Source organism: Calidris pugnax, unplaced genomic scaffold, assembly GCF_001431845.1.
Source record: "Calidris pugnax isolate Ruff unplaced genomic scaffold, ASM143184v1 scaffold189, whole genome shotgun sequence".
In the NCBI taxonomy this organism is placed as follows: Eukaryota; Metazoa; Chordata; class Aves; order Charadriiformes; family Scolopacidae; genus Calidris; species Calidris pugnax.
In genome coordinates, this window is record NW_015091069.1 from 1,723,201 (window position 1) to 1,740,464 (window position 17,264).

The 17,264-nt window shown below is 41.8% G+C and overlaps 1 protein-coding gene across 1 annotated transcript in view; it reads right to left on the reverse strand.

The window, feature by feature from the left end:
• The window catches only part of GYS2 (glycogen synthase 2), a 72,074-nt gene that overhangs the window by 52,121 nt on the left and 2,689 nt on the right, over window positions 1–17,264 (reverse strand). The window contains exons 4-7 of the mRNA XM_014956997.1: window positions 10,065–10,246; window positions 3,704–3,895; window positions 2,675–2,860; window positions 1,702–1,759 (exon numbers count right to left, since the gene is read on the reverse strand). Of these exons, the coding sequence (XP_014812483.1) occupies window positions 1,702–1,759; window positions 2,675–2,860; window positions 3,704–3,895; window positions 10,065–10,246 (618 nt within the window). The remainder of the gene's footprint in view (window positions 1–1,701; window positions 1,760–2,674; window positions 2,861–3,703; window positions 3,896–10,064; window positions 10,247–17,264) is intronic.

Genomic DNA, 17,264 nt, shown 5'->3' on the forward strand with positions numbered 1-17,264 from the left:
GGAGTCACCATCCCTGGCTGTGTTTAAGGGCCGTTTAGATGCAGTGCTGAGGGACAGGGTGTAGGGGAGGACTTTGTAGAGTATGGGAGATGGGTGGACGCGATGATCCCAAGGGTCTCTTCCAACCTAGACAATTCTATGATTCTATGATATCTGGCACAGCACATATTACAGTTGCATTTTTCCCAACCATCTTAGCTGCTGTCCTTAGAACTGCTGTCCTTGCTGTCCTGGAAATTGTGTTCCAACCATGAAACGCTGATCCAAAGTAAGAACTTAAAGAAAATTATTATTATAATGCTTTAAAGAAAGAAAAATATGCAATAACACTGAAACAGGAAAACCAGCCCTTCTCCTTTGGGGTGGGAGGGGATGACACGCCCTGAAAATACATTGTCTCATCCAAAGATTAAACATTAGGAAGCCCTGGAAAATCTTCTCTACTGTACAATTAACAGTTTATTACTAGAAGACAAGAACAAGAACAGCCTCTGAAGACTTAGCTATTTGTATCATTTAATTATTGTACTCCAGATCAACCTCTCATGTTTCTCAACTGACTTTTTGGCCAGGTTGACCTTTTTACAACCAGAAGAGTCCTCTTTAAGACATCTGATCTCTTACTAAAAGTTAGTTTTTTCAGGGAAAGCTTTAGCACATTATAAACATGTTAAACAGTAGTATAGCAGGTTGGCACCATTTTCTCTATTAGTGCCTTTAAATGTCAATCTCTCCACAGAGGGCATAAAGCACTAAGGTCTAGAAATCCTTTTTGTTTGTTTGTTTGTTTTTCCTACGGCTTATTTACTAATTATCTGTAAGATGCAAGGCTAAATGAATAGTTACTGCTGAAAAGTCCCCACTTTCTCAAGTGTTAAGCCTGAAACTGCACAGTTTTAGTTCTTTTAATCTAACTCTCTCCAGAGAAAAATAATTTAATGTGACTTTAAAGCTAGATTTTGCATATATACACATAAGGAGATTATGAGGGAGTGGGAATGTCTAGACTCCTCTAACTTGGGTCTGACAACAGGACTGGGTTATTCATGCTGCCTCATTAATGCACCTAATATAATTTAGGAGGCTAGTTTTCCTAGGTGATAGATAGAGACAGATCTTTCTGATGGTATTCTGAGGATGTTTGCCTTACACTGATTGTGAAGAGGCCAGTGTAATTCCACTCATGATAGATGGTGCTCGGAGGAGTAACCACCTAAGTTAGCTACCTCATATTGGGCAGAGAGAATTCCCCCAAAACACCACCGTGCTGCAACCTTTATGCGCACGAGTAAATGACTGAACATAGTCTTTGACTCCTAGTGTGGTCAGCAGATCCAACAGTTGCTTTTGGTGGGACAGAAAAGAAAAAAAAAAAAGTAAGGTGATTGACTGTTTCCTTGGAGTACAATGGACTGTTAATCTATTCCGAGCTTCTGAATAAGGCCAGTAGCACACTGCTGCTTGGGCCTTGTCTTTGGAAGATGCTGTTCTACAGAGCGTCGAGCTCCAAACATCCAACTGAAAATTGCCAACTGAGTAGCTTTTTTCATTGATTTTAGCCAAGGAAATGCATGGACAGTGAATAAGGCAGCTGTTTTAGTCTTTTAACTACCTCTACCCTCAGTAAGTGCTGGAATGCAAAAATCTCTTGAACTCAGTTTGTCTGTAACCATATTAGAAATCCCAGATTAGGTAATGTACCTCTACTGAAGGCAGTGCTAAAGACATCTGGGTCCCTAAAAGGTTGGTTTGTGTTATGCTTTGAGTGGAAAGAGAACAGTGAAAACCAAAACCACTAGATAACAAAAATTCCAAGAAACGGATGTGGTCTTTTGATCTCCTAAAATACTTCCTACATTTGTCAGTTACAATGTAGCCTAATCTGAAAAGCCTGAAAGTAGCAGGACTTATGACTTGGAAGAATTAAGAAGTAGCTTAGCGAAAGAGAAAAGATAATTTATGGAATTCCAGGGTAATTTCAACAAGAGGAGGGCTACTGGCTATTTTTAATACTGCCTTTTGTTAAGAAGGACTGGTGTGAGGCTGCACCTGAACCTGCATACATCAGATGATGACTGCAGCTGAATAGGTTTTACATTCACTGGTTACTCATACTGGTACCAGTAACTCCCAAACCACAGCAATCAACTCAAGCAATGGATGTCTTTCGTGAACACAAAGGAGAAGATTCTCAAGGACACTTAACTTATAACATTGTCTGGGCCCATAACTCTCCCACTGCTTTTGAAAAATGTCCCAAACCATTGCCAAGAGAAATTCTTAACCTTCTTTTCAATCTCATACTGCTGCAGTATTACTCCATGTATCAGTGGATTGGACTAAGGTGCTGACTTGACTGGAGACTGAATAAGTTTCAGTCCTCTACAGTGCAAATCTGGTAAACCAAAGTTAACTGAAGGTAGCACAAGTATTCTAGAGACTCCACTGAGCTTTAAGATCTGTCAGATGATAGAGAGACAAAGGCACTCATGCCTCGACACCACATGGTCTTACAAATACCATTTCTTGTGCTCTGGAACTGACAGCCAATCACTCAGCTGTGGATCAATCATAAGTTATCTCACAACATACGATATGGTGTAGCACAGTAAATAGAAAAGGAGCAGGAAGCTGATTAACTGAAAAAAAGAAGGAATGAGGAAATGTCTCTTACCTGGTCAAGATTGTTGTAAAAATCTATATTGGCTGCACACAGGTATCTCCCAAGTAGAGTCGCATGGGTAGTAAAAATTGTAGCAACAGGAAGTTTCTGAGACCGAGACAGTATTAAACCCACTCCTGCCTGCCACTCATGGAAATGAGCAATTATGTTGGGCTTGTCATCAAACTGACAGGAAAGCTGAAAATAATGAGAAAGAACATACATTATGATGCTCATCATCCCAGCTACAGAAACCTCTTCTTTCCATGCCTTCTTCTGTGTGCTTGCTTTCTCTCATATGACAAAGCAGTACAGAGTTTTAAGTGGTCATGCATCTTGATTCCCATCAGCCCTAATCTTTAGCCCAAAAAGCACATGTGCCTTACTAGTACCTCAGGACAGTATCCTTCCTAGAGTGTTGGGGAGCTTTGGCAAGCACAGTCACTTGTTTCTTTTAACTTGCTCTTCTGCTGCTGAAACTTTTGTTTGGATAAGAAAATCATGAGCACCTATAACAGACAGATGATTCCACAGATTAACAGTTTCCTCTCTTCAGGCAGGCTATGGTAGAGCGACATGTGAAGTCATAGTGCTATCATTAATTCTTTCTGTCTGTCTATATTCCCTGTGCAAGGCAGTACCTAATCACTGAGAGATGGCTTGACCAGCTTCAAGAACAGTTTGTGAGTGTGACAGTTTGACTACAGTTGGAGAGAAAAAGGCAGTTTGAGATCCTACATCTAAGGGCACCCAGTGACAAACAAGGAAGTTGAAAAGAAACAGAGGGGGAACGGACAGTAAAGACACATCCCAAAATCTCACGTAGATCAGCATCCCACCCCCAACCGACGGCCCACATTCTCCCAGAAAAGATAATTAAAGGACCGCTTAAGATTTTAATTTTAAATACAAATTTGATCTACAACTGGTATCAACTTCCTTAAAATCATAGTTTTCAAACTGGAGAATAGGAACCACAATCCAAAGCTCTTTTGCCCTGCTGACAACGCTGAGGTTTGAGAATCTCTGTAACAACTGTACCTCTTTTAAAAACCAGGCTGTTAACGATCCAAAAATCACAGCATCGTTGGCTTCTCGGTCATGAAAAGGGATTCCTATGTTGCTGACATCCCAAAATTCACCTTTCCACTTGTCCAGATTCCAAGCTGCTGATCCTATATCAAACAGTAAGACATATGGGCTTCCCTCTATCAGCCATCTTCCAAAAAAGACCTATGGGGAAGAGGCAAAGATATAAGCAGAAAATGTAAAAGTAAATGTAAAGGCCAGTTAGCATAACTATTCTCATCCATCAATTCTTAAGTATTGTACATAAGGAATGTGTGATCATAGTCCTACACACCCAGCATTTGTGGTTTTCCTTGCAAAATACATGGAGTAATACTGGACCAAACACAGGGTAAAAGAAAATTACAATCTTTAAGAACATTCTGGTTTTAAGACTTGAATTTTAGTTTTTCATTACAATGTTAACTTTTTCTAATGAAAGCAAGCTTAGGCAGACTATACTTGGTTGAATAATGAGGTCTTACATTCTTATTGAAGTATCTATGCCATTTTTGTTCTTATTTCAAAATAATTCTTTTATTTCAGTCACATTTATTATCAATCTTTCACCATTTATGCTAGATTACTGCTGACAGATTTTGTGGGACAGGTGCTCAGGAACTGTATCTACGATGACATTTCCTCACTCTCTCCAGGCAGCACAGTTGATGTCCTTTGGCAGAGTAGAACGATCAATCAGAAGGTATAATAATAGCTAAAAATCACATCAGCCCAAACCCACAGCTTTCCTACTTTATCTGCATCAGCATAGTTAAACATCTCGAAGAGTATTTAGAACTCCACTGACATAACCTACCTGCCCAACCAGGAGAATAGGCTGAAATGTCGTAAGGCAACACAATACAGATTGTACCAGCCTGCACAGTCAAATTATTTCACATTAATTCTACCACCAAAAAAACCTCAAAAGAAGGCCACCTGGAGAGCAGCACAAAGGAATTGCAGCCACTCCAACCAGGGATCCAGTTTAAGTGCCTCTATGAAAATGCAAGTAGCATGGGGAACAAACAAGAAGAGTTAAAGACGTGCAGAGAACTCCAGGGCTATGATCTTATTGGCATCACAGAGACATGGTGGGATGGCTCCTATGGCTGGAGTGTTGGAATGGAAGGATACAGGCTTTAGGAAGGGCAGGCAGGGGAGATGGAGTGTTGCCTTCTATGTCAATGACCAGCTGGAGTACATGGAGTTCCACCTGGGGATGGATGAAGACCCAATGGAGAGGAAACAGGGAACACAGGGGCAGGTGACATTACAGCAAGGGTCTGCTACAGACCACCTGACCAGGATGATGGAGAAGATGAGGCCCCCTATAGACAAGATAGAAGCAGCATCACGTTCACAGGCCCTAGTCCTCATGGGGGACTTGAACCACCCCAATATCTGTTGGAGGGACAACACAGTGGGGCACAAGCAATCTACAAATTTCTTGGAATGCATTGAGGACAACTTCCTTCTCCAAGTGGAAGAAGAGCTAACAAGGAGAGGAACAATACTGGACCTTGTCCTACATATGCTGAACCAACAAGGAGGAGCTAGTGGGGAATGTCAAGCTCAAGGGTAGTCTCAGCTGCAGTGATCATGAGATGGTAGAGTTCAAGATCCTTAGGGCAGCAAGGAGGGTGCACAGCCACTACCCTGGACTTTAGGAGAGCAGACTTTGGCCTCTTGACGAATCTGCTTGGTAGGGTTCCATGGATAAGGCACTGGAAGGGAGAAGAGCCCAAGGAAGCTGGTTAGTGATGGAGAAGATGAGGCCCCCTATAGACAAGATAGAAGCAGCATCACGTTCACAGGCCCTAGTCCTCATGGGGGACTTGAACCACCCCAATATCTGTTGGAGGGACAACACAGTGGGGCACAAGCAATCTACAAATTTCTTGGAATGCATTGAGGACAACTTCCTTCTCCAAGTGGAAGAAGAGCTAACAAGGAGAGGAACAATACTGGACCTTGTCCTACATATGCTGAACCAACAAGGAGGAGCTAGTGGGGAATGTCAAGCTCAAGGGTAGTCTCAGCTGCAGTGATCATGAGATGGTAGAGTTCAAGATCCTTAGGGCAGCAAGGAGGGTGCACAGCCACTACCCTGGACTTTAGGAGAGCAGACTTTGGCCTCTTGACGAATCTGCTTGGTAGGGTTCCATGGATAAGGCACTGGAAGGGAGAAGAGCCCAAGGAAGCTGGTTAGTATTGAAGGATCACCGCCTCCAAGCTCAGAAGCAATGTAACCCAACAAAGAAGTCAGTAAAAAAGCCAGGAAGCCTGCACGGATGAACAAGGAGCTCCTGGACACACTCAAAAGCAAAAAGGAGGCCTACAGAGGGTGGAAGCAAGGACAGGTAGCCTGGGAAGAATACAGAGAAACTGTCCAAGCAGTCAGGGACCAGGTTAGGCAAGCTAAATCCCAGATAGAATTAAATATGCCAGGAACATCAAGGGCAACAAGAAAAACTTCTATAAGGATGTTAATGCTAAAAGGAAGACTAAGGAAGATGCGGGCCCTCTCCAGAAGGAAAGAAAAGACCTGGTCACCCAGGATACGGAGAAGGCTGAGGTACTCAATGACTTTTTTGCCTCAGTTTGAACCGGCAAGGGCTCTAACCACACCATGCAAGTCGCAAAGGGCAAAGGCAGGGGCTGTGAGAATGAAGAACCGTATACTGTAGGTGATGATCAAGAACGAGACCACCTAAGGAACCTGAAGGTACACAAGTCCATGGGACCTGATGAAATCCACCCATGGGTCCTGAGGGAGCTGCCAGATGAAATTGCTAAGCCGCTTTCCATTACATTTGAGAAGTCATGGCACTCTGGTGAAGTTCCCACTGACTGGAAAAGGGGAAACATTACCTCCCTTTTTTAAAAAGGGAAAAAAGGAAGACTCGGGGAATTACAGGCTGGTCAGTCTCACCTCTGTGCCTGAAAAGATCATGGATCAGATCCTCCTGGAAGGCACATGGAAAATAAAGAGGTGATCAGTGATAGTTAACATGGCTTCACCAAGGGAAGTCATGCCACAAATTTGGTGATCTTTTATGACGGGGTTACAGCATTGATGGATAAGGGGACAGCAACAACTGTCATCTACTTGGACTTGTGCAAAGTGTTTGACACTGTCCCACATGACACCATGGTCTCTAAATTGGAAAGACATGGATTTGATGGAGGGACCACTTGGTGGATAAGGAACTGGCTGGATGGCCACACTCAAAGGGTTGCGGTCAATGGCTCAATGTCCAAGCAGAAACCAGTTCAGATCCTCCTGGAAGGCACATGGAAAATAAAGAGGTGATCAGTGATAGTTAACATGGCTTCACCAAGGGAAGTCATGCCACAAATTTGGTGATCTTTTATGACGGGGTTACAGCATTGATGGATAAGGGGACAGCAACAACTGTCATCTACTTGGACTTGTGCAAAGTGTTTGACACTGTCCCACATGACACCATGGTCTCTAAATTGGAAAGACATGGATTTGATGGAGGGACCACTTGGTGGATAAGGAACTGGCTGGATGGCCACACTCAAAGGGTTGCGGTCAATGGCTCAATGTCCAAGCAGAAACCAGTGATGAGTGGTGTTCCTCAGGGGTTGCTAATGGGACCAGTGATGTTCAACATCTTTCTTGGCAACATGGATGTTGGGATTGAGTGCACCTTCAGAAAGTTTGCCAACGACACCAAGCTGTGTGGCACAGTCAACATGCTGGAGGGAAGGGATGCCATCCAAAGGGACCTGGACAGGCTTGAGAGGTGGGCCCATGCCATGCCATGCCATGCCATGAAGTTCAACCAGGTCAAGTGCAAGGTCCTGCACCTAGGTCGCAGCAATCCCAAGCACAAATACAGGCTGGATGGAGAATGGATTGAGAACAGTCCTGAGGAGAAGCACTTGGGGGTGCTGGTTGATGAGAATCTCAACATGAGCCAGCAATACACACTTGCAGCCCAGAAGGCCAACTGTAGCCTGGACTGCATCAAAAGAAGCATGTCCAGCAGATCGAGGGAGGTGATTCTACCCCTCTACTCTGGTGAGTCCTCACCTGGAATACTGCATCCAGCTTTGGAGTCCTCAGCACAAGAAGGACATGGACCTGTTGGAGCAGTTTTAGAGGAGGGCCACAAAGATGATCAGAGGGCTGGAGCACCTCTCCTATGGAGACAGGCTGAGAGAGCTGGGGTTGTTCAGCCTGGAGAAGGCTCTGGGCAGACCTTATAGTGCCCTTCCAATAGCTGAAGGGGGCCTACAGGAAGGCTGGAGAGGGACTTTTTACACTACAGGATGTAGTGATAGGATGAGGGGTAATGGTTTCAAACTGGAAGACGGTAGATTAAGATCAGTTATTGGGAAGAAATTTTAAATTGTGAGGGTAGTGAAGCACTGGAACAGGCTGCCCAGAGAAGTTGTGGTTGCCCCATCCCTGGAAGTGTTCAAGGCCAGACTGGATGGGGCTTTGAGCAACCTGCTCTAGTGGGAGGTGTCCCTGCCCATGGCACGGGCACTAGAAGTAAATGATCTTTAAGGTACCTTCCAACCAATCATTCTATGATTCTAAGCAGCAGAGACATATTAACTGGGAAGAACAAGGTACTATAGGGAGACTACTGCAGTTTATACCCCATGCAGAGAAATCTTTTATGCCACTATTCAATCTCTTTTCATTCACCAGCCCGTGGGACCTCAGGGGTTGAACCCAACCCTGATGTTAGAATTGGTTCAGTAGAGGTCAAGTCTTGAAAACAATGAGGTGAAGGCTCTTAGACCCATTTGCACAAAAAATACAGGGTGCAACAAAGACAGGTGTGTGAAGGAGGGTCAGCTCCTTATGTACTTATTTCAGGCTATCTAGGTTTCTTACTCAGGAAAATGAGGTTAAAGAGCAAGGAGTTTGTGTGAACCCATTCTTCACCTAAATACGAAGTCAGGCTGTGGCAAGGAACACACTTGACCTGCGAAGTTTGGAAGTGTTACTGGGTCCCCTGGTTTAAAGGGATCCATTGTGATGCATAAGCAAAATCCAGACATAAATGTTAATAGGATAAGCATCATTATTTGAGATCAAAGCTATACTTAAGGTACCTGGGACAGATTTGCTGCTCTATGTGAATACGCCAGCAGCACAATGCACATGTTGGGCTGGCAGAGTTGGCTGATTAAATTGAATGCATTGCTGGAACAACAAGAACTGTACACATACAGCATTGCAATTAATCTGCCCCATAAATCTTTAGCTGTTTTCCACACAAAAGAGCATTACACAGCCTGTAGAGACATGAGGCACGCAACAGAGGCAACAAGACAACTTGACCAATCATTTACAAAAATTTGATTAGAAATAAGAAATGGCAGTTGGATTTAGAACTAAAAGTTCCAACCTTTTAGTTTGAACTTCAACCTGAACGATGCAAGCATCACACAGTATTATTGTCCCCAACATGCCAATTAGCATCTCTGAGGAACTCAATGCTGAATGAAAGTGAAGGTGAGTTCTAGATCTCTGATGAAGACTTTCAAGAACAGAGGTCAGATTTCACATGTGTTATCTTCCACTCATTTTCAGGTAATCTATTGTCCTCAAGGGTGCAGCTGCTTGCAGCTTAGTAGCTTGCTCACCAACACAGCAGATTCTATTCCTTTCAGCATGTCACCTTTATAGAAAAAATTCATTTCTAGTTTATTGTTGGAGAAACAGTCACAGAGAGGCTATGAGGTTTGGCTGAGATCACACAGAAAACACTGGCTAAAAATTGTGTAGAAAACACAGATGAACTCACTCCTTGTGCTGTGGTTTAACCTTTCTTCCTCGGGAACAGACAACTAGTTGCATTGATCCAACAGAGCAGATTCTTTATCAGTTGGGTGGTCTTCTTAAGTCCACCTGTGGTTTGTCCCTTTCTGGCTCTCAACTCAATATAATGCCTCCTAAGAAAAATTGTGAGCGAGTGGAATGCTTTTCCCTCTCCAGCAGAAGAGTGTCAAATGTAACATAAGGGTTCAGTCAAAGTAAGGTCATATTATATCTACTAAAATCTCACTGTATTTAGAGACTGGATAGATAAGTCATCAATCCAATTAACCAGACTTGCAGATAAATGACTGTTAAAACCTGTAATTGGATAAACTGGTTCTTCCTCAAAAAGAACCTTTAATGAATTGACTCTGTTGTTCTAACAGTGGATTCTGAGCCTTTCCTATTGTGACATTGACCAGGACTGCTGTGTCAAGTGGAACAGCAAGAGCATTAACCAAAACTGTAATCTCCTCAGAGTCAGCTTTGTTGCCCTGGAAAGCAGTAGCACATCTTATTTACCTGACACCCTTGGCTTTTCATGGTGTCCATTGCCTTCTTAACTGCAGGGTTTGGAGGCTCACATGCTTCCACCTGAGTCTTCACATTGTGCTCAAAATAGGGACCAACCAGAAAATAGTTTTCACCCCATTCATCTGCTGTAATTTTCGCTTTTGTCTGGATCACAGTGTAAATGCCTCCCACTGCAAAAGAAGATCACAAAGAAAAAAAAGGAGAAAGGGGTACACAAGGGCCACAAAGCTCTGGAATAAGCTCCAACCCACTGGTGGATCAGACAGACCTCTAGTAAAATGCCTTCACATATTCAGCTTTTAAGTGAAACCCAGAGTCTATCACATAAATAGATGTTTGGTCTCTTAAATGGGATCAGAGCTTCACTGTACCATTTAGGAGTATGCACTGGTAGCAGATGTGTAAATCTTAAATGACAATTTAAGGCTTTGCTTATTGCTGAGTGGCTGCATATGGCTTCCCTCAATTTCTCCTCTAATCTCAAATGGATGCTTTCTATCCTTAACTTTTATTTTTACCTAGTCTGTGATTTTTTTTTAATTCCTTTTAGTTGGTTGATGTCACACCACAAATGTTGAATGAATACATTATTTCATTCTTATGTTATTCCCCATTTTTTGGAACTTGAAATCTTTACATTCAGACTGTGAGATTCAAATCCTGGGGATCACGCTTCTGCTCTTCCATGCCTAATCTCACTTCTACTGCAAACCAAGTACAGCCTTCTCCTTTTTTTTTTTTTTTGCAGCAGATACAATTTTCAAACATAGCTTTTGTGATGTGGAAATACATGTGGTGAGAACTGAGCTAGCACTTCCAGATTGTTTTACACAAATCACTGAGAGAAGTCAAGGGGCATTGACTACTGACTATAAAATGGATTTAAACCAATACCCTCGAAGCAAAAGATGTCATGTTCCATCACCATTCTAAAGAGTTGTTAAAGTTGGAAGGAACATAGCCCACACTGCCAGTATAAATGTCTGCAGCACCTTCCACCAAAATATTGTCCATTTTAAAAACAAATACAATATAAAATGTACAAGAGAATGCGACAAAAACATCCTCTGACAAGTCAGTACTGCACACAAGTCATACAACTGCACATAGCAAGAATCTTCAGAGATTACCTGGTTCTCCCTAAAAATCTGCAGCAAATGACCACTATTTACAGTACAGCAGCTCAAGTTGCTCAGCACTTTGGGAGATTAGTTCCCAGATTAATTAAACTGAATCACCTGACAGTTGCAGAAAGCCTCCAGCCAAGCCTGCTACCTTGCAGCCCTGAGGAACTGAACAACAGTTTTTAATTGTGCTCCTAGAAAAGAAACTGTGCACTTTAAATCCCTTTCTTTAGAAATATACCAGTTGTTTTGAATGCTTGAAGGGTCCGTAGCCCTACTATTTTAAAATCAAAATGTCTCAGGATTCTAGGTATTTTACAAAGAAAACCAAATGCAGCTGTAACCACCCAGCTTGCTAAGTAGAATTATTACAATAGATCATTATCCTACATAGTAACTCAAGACCTAAGTATACAAGAATCTTCCAGGTGTATGTTCCTAAATCAGGCTCACAGTTCAAGAATTTTACATCATATAGACATGGAACTGCAGAAGGAAATCTATGCATAAGACTGTTCTTCTCCACTTCATTAGGACTAGAAAGCTAAGAAACTCATTTACAATCACCCTATTCTTCCACAACTGCTCCAGACAGGGATTTAGGTAAATGACACTATATATTCCCTCCAAGTTCCTCTGCTCACAAGCTGAGAGAGACTACTTGAATAACTTTGATTCAGATAAACATCTAATTTTAATCACATGAGACAAGTCACAATGATCAGCCCATAAAGTGATGCAGTAACCATGATCTGCCTGTTCTTATGGGGTGGTAAGTGGTAAACATTTCAGGGCACCGATTTCCTGAATGCAATGAAAAATACTCAATATAAAACCAAAAAAGTAGGGTTAATGTACTGTAGAAACCCTTCAGAAGATAGCTGCGATAAAAGCTCTGAGTTACCTGGTCCCCAAACTTGCTTTTGTCTTCTCTGTTACTGTGGAAATACGACTGACAAAGCATGCCTCTGCATAAGCTTTCATTGACAGGGGAGAGAAAATGTGCAAGTGAAGCTACGTATGTGAAAAGTATTGGGCATCATTTAAAAAATAGACATCTTGAACAGAGCGATGTCTAGAATAATGTATTGGCTTTTGAAATGACGGTTTTCCATAGCAAATTCGAGGAAAACATGATGTATCATTAAAAGATAGCTATTATCTGCTCAGTTACTTTGAATTCTCTAGAAGTACCTGTGTCAGTAAGCAATGCATTACATAGCCTACTGAATAAGAGAGTACATATTCACTTGGAGCCTAACAGAATTCTCCTATTACTTCCAACAATTTAGTAAACCTCCTTATTCTTCTCCAAAATAATGTTTTACGGTCGTATTATAAACAGAAAACATTTCCAAACAACAGGGATGTACCAAAATGTACTTGGTGTTGCAAGTTTCTCTATGCAGCCTCTGAAGTTTTGGACTTTGAAACAGTACAAAACATTCATTCATCTCCATTCTTCCTCTACTTCCAGAGAAAAAATAAGCTGGAAAGGGGAACTAAAATGTTTGGGGAAAAAGGGTTTTATTCATTTAACAGAAGTTTGACTTTTTTTTTAGTGACCTCTTTAAAAAATAGAAGATGAAAACATATTTTTTCTCAGAAAATTTCATAGAATTATTTTTAAAAGCTCGAATGTTTTCATATACGTTACCACTACTATGAATTTGTCTAAAGGATTTCTCTGCATCACTCCAGTAATTTTCTTCTTTCCTCATTTCAAGTCCTGGTGCATTATTCCTTTCATATATTTAAAATCCAAGCAACAATTAGGGCCCTCCAGCCTAGGCATCAGAACTATCTAAATAAATTGGAAGCCTGCAAGTCAAGAACAGTCTCTCAATATCACATCATGTCTGAGGAAAACATTAGGCAGAAGTGGAGATTTTTAGTTGGAATTTTAGTTATTGTTTGCCTGTTGGGGTATCTGGGGACCATTTTCAGAATAAGGTTGTAAAACATGTCAGGTGAAAAAAAACCACAGCATCTTCAGATAGTAGATGTTTTTCATGTATTTTTGGCTACATTCATGGTCAGGACTCATCAGAAGATAGCAGTTCTCTACATTCTGTGAAATTCTGGCATTCCAGATATGTTCTGAAAGAATACGGAAACACTGAAATTGGTGACAGATGTCCACAATAGAGAACCTATTTGTGTCTGCATCACCCCCAATGCATGAGATTGCATTTGAGATGGATTTGATGTTGACGTACCACCCCATCCTAGAAATGCACTGGGCTCGTGCCAAGTTTATGGCAGCACATCCCCACGCCTCACAGTGGGTTAGTTCAGGTGTCACAGATCACATCTTTCACCTTCTTCCAAGGAGCTTTCACAATGGAAGGATGTTTAACGCACAGGGGGCAAAATGCTGGTCCTACTGACTTCAGGGGATTCAGGATTTGATTTCCAATAGTCCAGATTTTCACCAGAGAAACTGTACGTAGAGCTCTGCTCCAGGGAGAACTGAACCAAGGTTTGTTTTTAGCAGAGCCTTCATTCCAATAGGGATGGAAAAAAAATATTTAGGATTCATCTATCAGTGACTCTTCAGCTAATCTGTTCACAGGTGAATGATGATACAAACTGGCTGTTTGCCTAGCGTTTTTAAGCATTCTTCTATTTTCTATCCACAAGCTGTTAGTATTACAGCAGGAGATACTAATCTAAATATTAATGGAATTATTTTAAAGACATCTTTATAGAGCACAGACCAGATCTTGAACATTCTCATCCCTTCTCATTAATGTATCAGAAAACCACTAAAATACAGCTGTTATTGTAACTTACAGAATTTATCCAGATTAAATACTTACATTTTCAGGGGGGGAAAGGGACTGCTGCCATTACTCCTGCAATGGCCTTTGGTTACTCCCCGTTGACAATTTCCACCTGTGGGGCTTCGGCCACAAGATCTACAGAGCTTGTAGCCACATGGTTTGTGCTCCTGTCCTTAAAGTTATTATTAGTCTTCCTGTTATGGGGGAAAGAAAAGTAGTCTTCCTTTTCCAACAGAGATCTGACTCAGACCTGGCTTTACTGGAGCGTGGTGGCCAGGAGAGAAGGGGAAGAGTGTGAAAAGCTGAGCTTCCCCAAGATTACCATGTGGTACTGCAGTGCCCTGGAGCTCTTCCCTGCCTGCTTTTTCCCTCTTCAGCTAGAGAAACACAGTAGATCCACTTCACAGTATGTTTTTCTCACTACTTTGGCAGGGGACTTTCAATGTAAGCTGATTTCAATGTTACACTTGGTTTAGATGGCAAATTCCTTTTCTCAGGGAAAAGTGACACTGGCAAATGAGACTTCTTTATTTCTCATTCTCTCCTTCAACTACCTTGTCTTTCTTTGCTCGAGACAGAGAAAAGGGCAAAGAAGAGCTGTCGGTGCTTCCCAATGTATATGTCAGAGATTGCCACTTAGCAATGTCCAGGCAGCAGCCAGGACAGAGAATATAGAAAGAAGTAGAAAGCTCTGCCTAGTTCAAGCATGTGTTAACATGATCTAGATTTAATGAAAAGAAAAAAAAAAGAAAAAAAAAAAGAGAGAGACACATCCACTGTACCAGCGGCTGAGAAAGAAGTGATGAGACTCTGGAAATGATGGATACTTGTAGATCTCTGAGCACTGCATTCATACAACTGACTTGTCCTTCCCTACAGCTGCATCTCATGCCTCAGTCCCAACCAGCACCATCTGCTGCTCAGGGAAATCCCAGTAAATGCTCGCTCCCCATGGACAGCCTGGCACATGAAGATTCTCTCATAATACGTAATCAGATGTGCTCCAATTTGCAGGACCCCTTCAACACCCTCAACCTCTGAAGGAGAATATTATTTGAAATGTTCAGAAAACAGCTCAGCACCTGTAAAGTGCACCATTTACAGGTGTGGGAATAGACAGCTATCCATGAGCTCTGGTAGTATGTTCCTCACAGAGAATCAATCACAGAATCTTCTAGGTTGGAAGGGACCTTAAAGATCATCTTGTCCAACCATCAACCTAATTTTGACAAAAATAAACACCCGCACAACAAACAAGAAGCATCACCATCACTAAACCATACCTCCCAGCACCACATCAACCCGTCTTTTGAACACCAGAAGAAGAGAGAGGAAGAGGAGAGGAAGAGGAGAGGAAGAGGAGAGGAAGAGGAGAGGAAGAGGAGAGGAAGAGGAGAGGAAGAGGAGAGGAAGAGGAGAGGAAGAGGAGAGGAAGAGGAGAGGAAGAGGAGAGAAGACATTCAGCCTTGAATGTCACTGTCATAGAGGATTGGAGGAACCACTAAGAAGCAGCATGGGTCAAGGAGAAATTGAACCCCAAGCACCTAGTTAAAAGTTAATACAAAGACTTGAACTCTCTCCTGTAGGAAGCAGCAGCTTTGCACCACTTTGAACCATCCTTACACACCTTTGCGTTGCCAGAAAGGAAAAAAAGAAACCTTCATGTTAAATGCTCAGAATTAGCTTGTCAGACAATAAACCCAGCTAATACTTATCTTTTCCTCTACATTAGAAATAAATATAGCGACATTAAAACGAAAACAGATAGCAGTACGAAATGTATGTGGAGTCAGCCTACTCAGTCAAATAAATGGTTCTTCCTTCTGCTAAAGGAGGCAGGAAAAATACAGTATAAGCTACTATTTCCTAAGCCCATGTATCTTCTTTGTTGACTCTTCCCGTATTTTGTTGGCTACTCTCTCTCCTAAGAAACACAGTGCCCTAACATTTTCCAAGAACTGTTTATAAAAGTTAGGTCACCAGAGAACAGTATCTCACAACATGACATTCAATTGCATGGAAGATACAGAAAAAACACTACAGTATCAAGATTTTATCAGAAAAATAAGCTGAAATAGGCTAATTAAAGTTTTTCACAAATGCTTCCAGTCAAGGTTGGTTAACAGAAACTTTGCACAGAGATCCCATTCCAATGAAGAGATTGTTCGCCATGAGCAGTTCAGTCAGCCCTGTTTGAATACATGCATTTGGTAAGTGGTGTAATTAACAGCACCTTATTTTTAAACTGAATAAATGTTCACTCTCATAAATACTAATTCTGTCAAAATGTGAGAATAATAAATTTTAGCTGTGTCAATTGACTTGGCTTTGGTGAAGTCAAGAGCTACACGGATGATTAAATGATTCACTGCATTTTGCACGTACACAGCAAGACAGACAAACCTAATTGTGTTCTACTTTTTTGTAAACATATTGTGTGGTATCTCTAACCAGTGGGTCCAGATGACTCAGAAAATATATCCACTATGGAGTTCAGAGATGTTAGCCAGAACAATTGAATTTGCTAATTTCTGCTGCCATCTGCTTGCCAGTGCCTTACTTACCATGCACACTGCAAAATTAAATGCTGCATGCTCCAAGTTCTGATAGTAGCAAGTTAACTCAAAAAGCTTGACTGAAGCTGCTGGAAAATAAACCCACAGGGATTTGAAGTGCAAAAGCTACTCCATACTACCTCTGGGTATTGATACTGCTCACCACCCTGAAAAGAGCAATGTAAAATTGCACTGTAGTGCAGATTAAATACTAGAAGCTATCACAGAGTATAATTCCAGTTTCACCGTGAGGATAAATCTTAGCTGTCTGTTCCTCTCACACACACATTTCCCCTTTAGAGTTAAAATCTTAACAGATTACAGATCCCCTCTCCTGACTAATCTCTCTATTTATCTGCCAGGACAGTAAGACACGAGGTCAATCATTCACTCATGCTCACTCACTTTTGTGGCAAAAATGGAGCCTTGTTCCCCCCATCTAGCAAAGGAGAATGATTTGATGAGTGAATTAGAAATAGAGGCAGAAAGATCTTTGCGTAACAAGCAGCGTGCACTTTGCCTGACAAGCTCTGTGCAGTGAACAGATTTGAAATCTGTACACATGCACAAAGCATGAAGTCCCTGTCTGGCACCACCTGTTTGCAAAAGACCAGTCCAAAAAGGTTTCAGCTGGCATAAAGGTCATTGACACCTGGCTGTTGTTCAGTGGCTTCAACGCAACTGTGTTTATTTATGCTTACCTCAAATTTGGCCTCTTCTCTA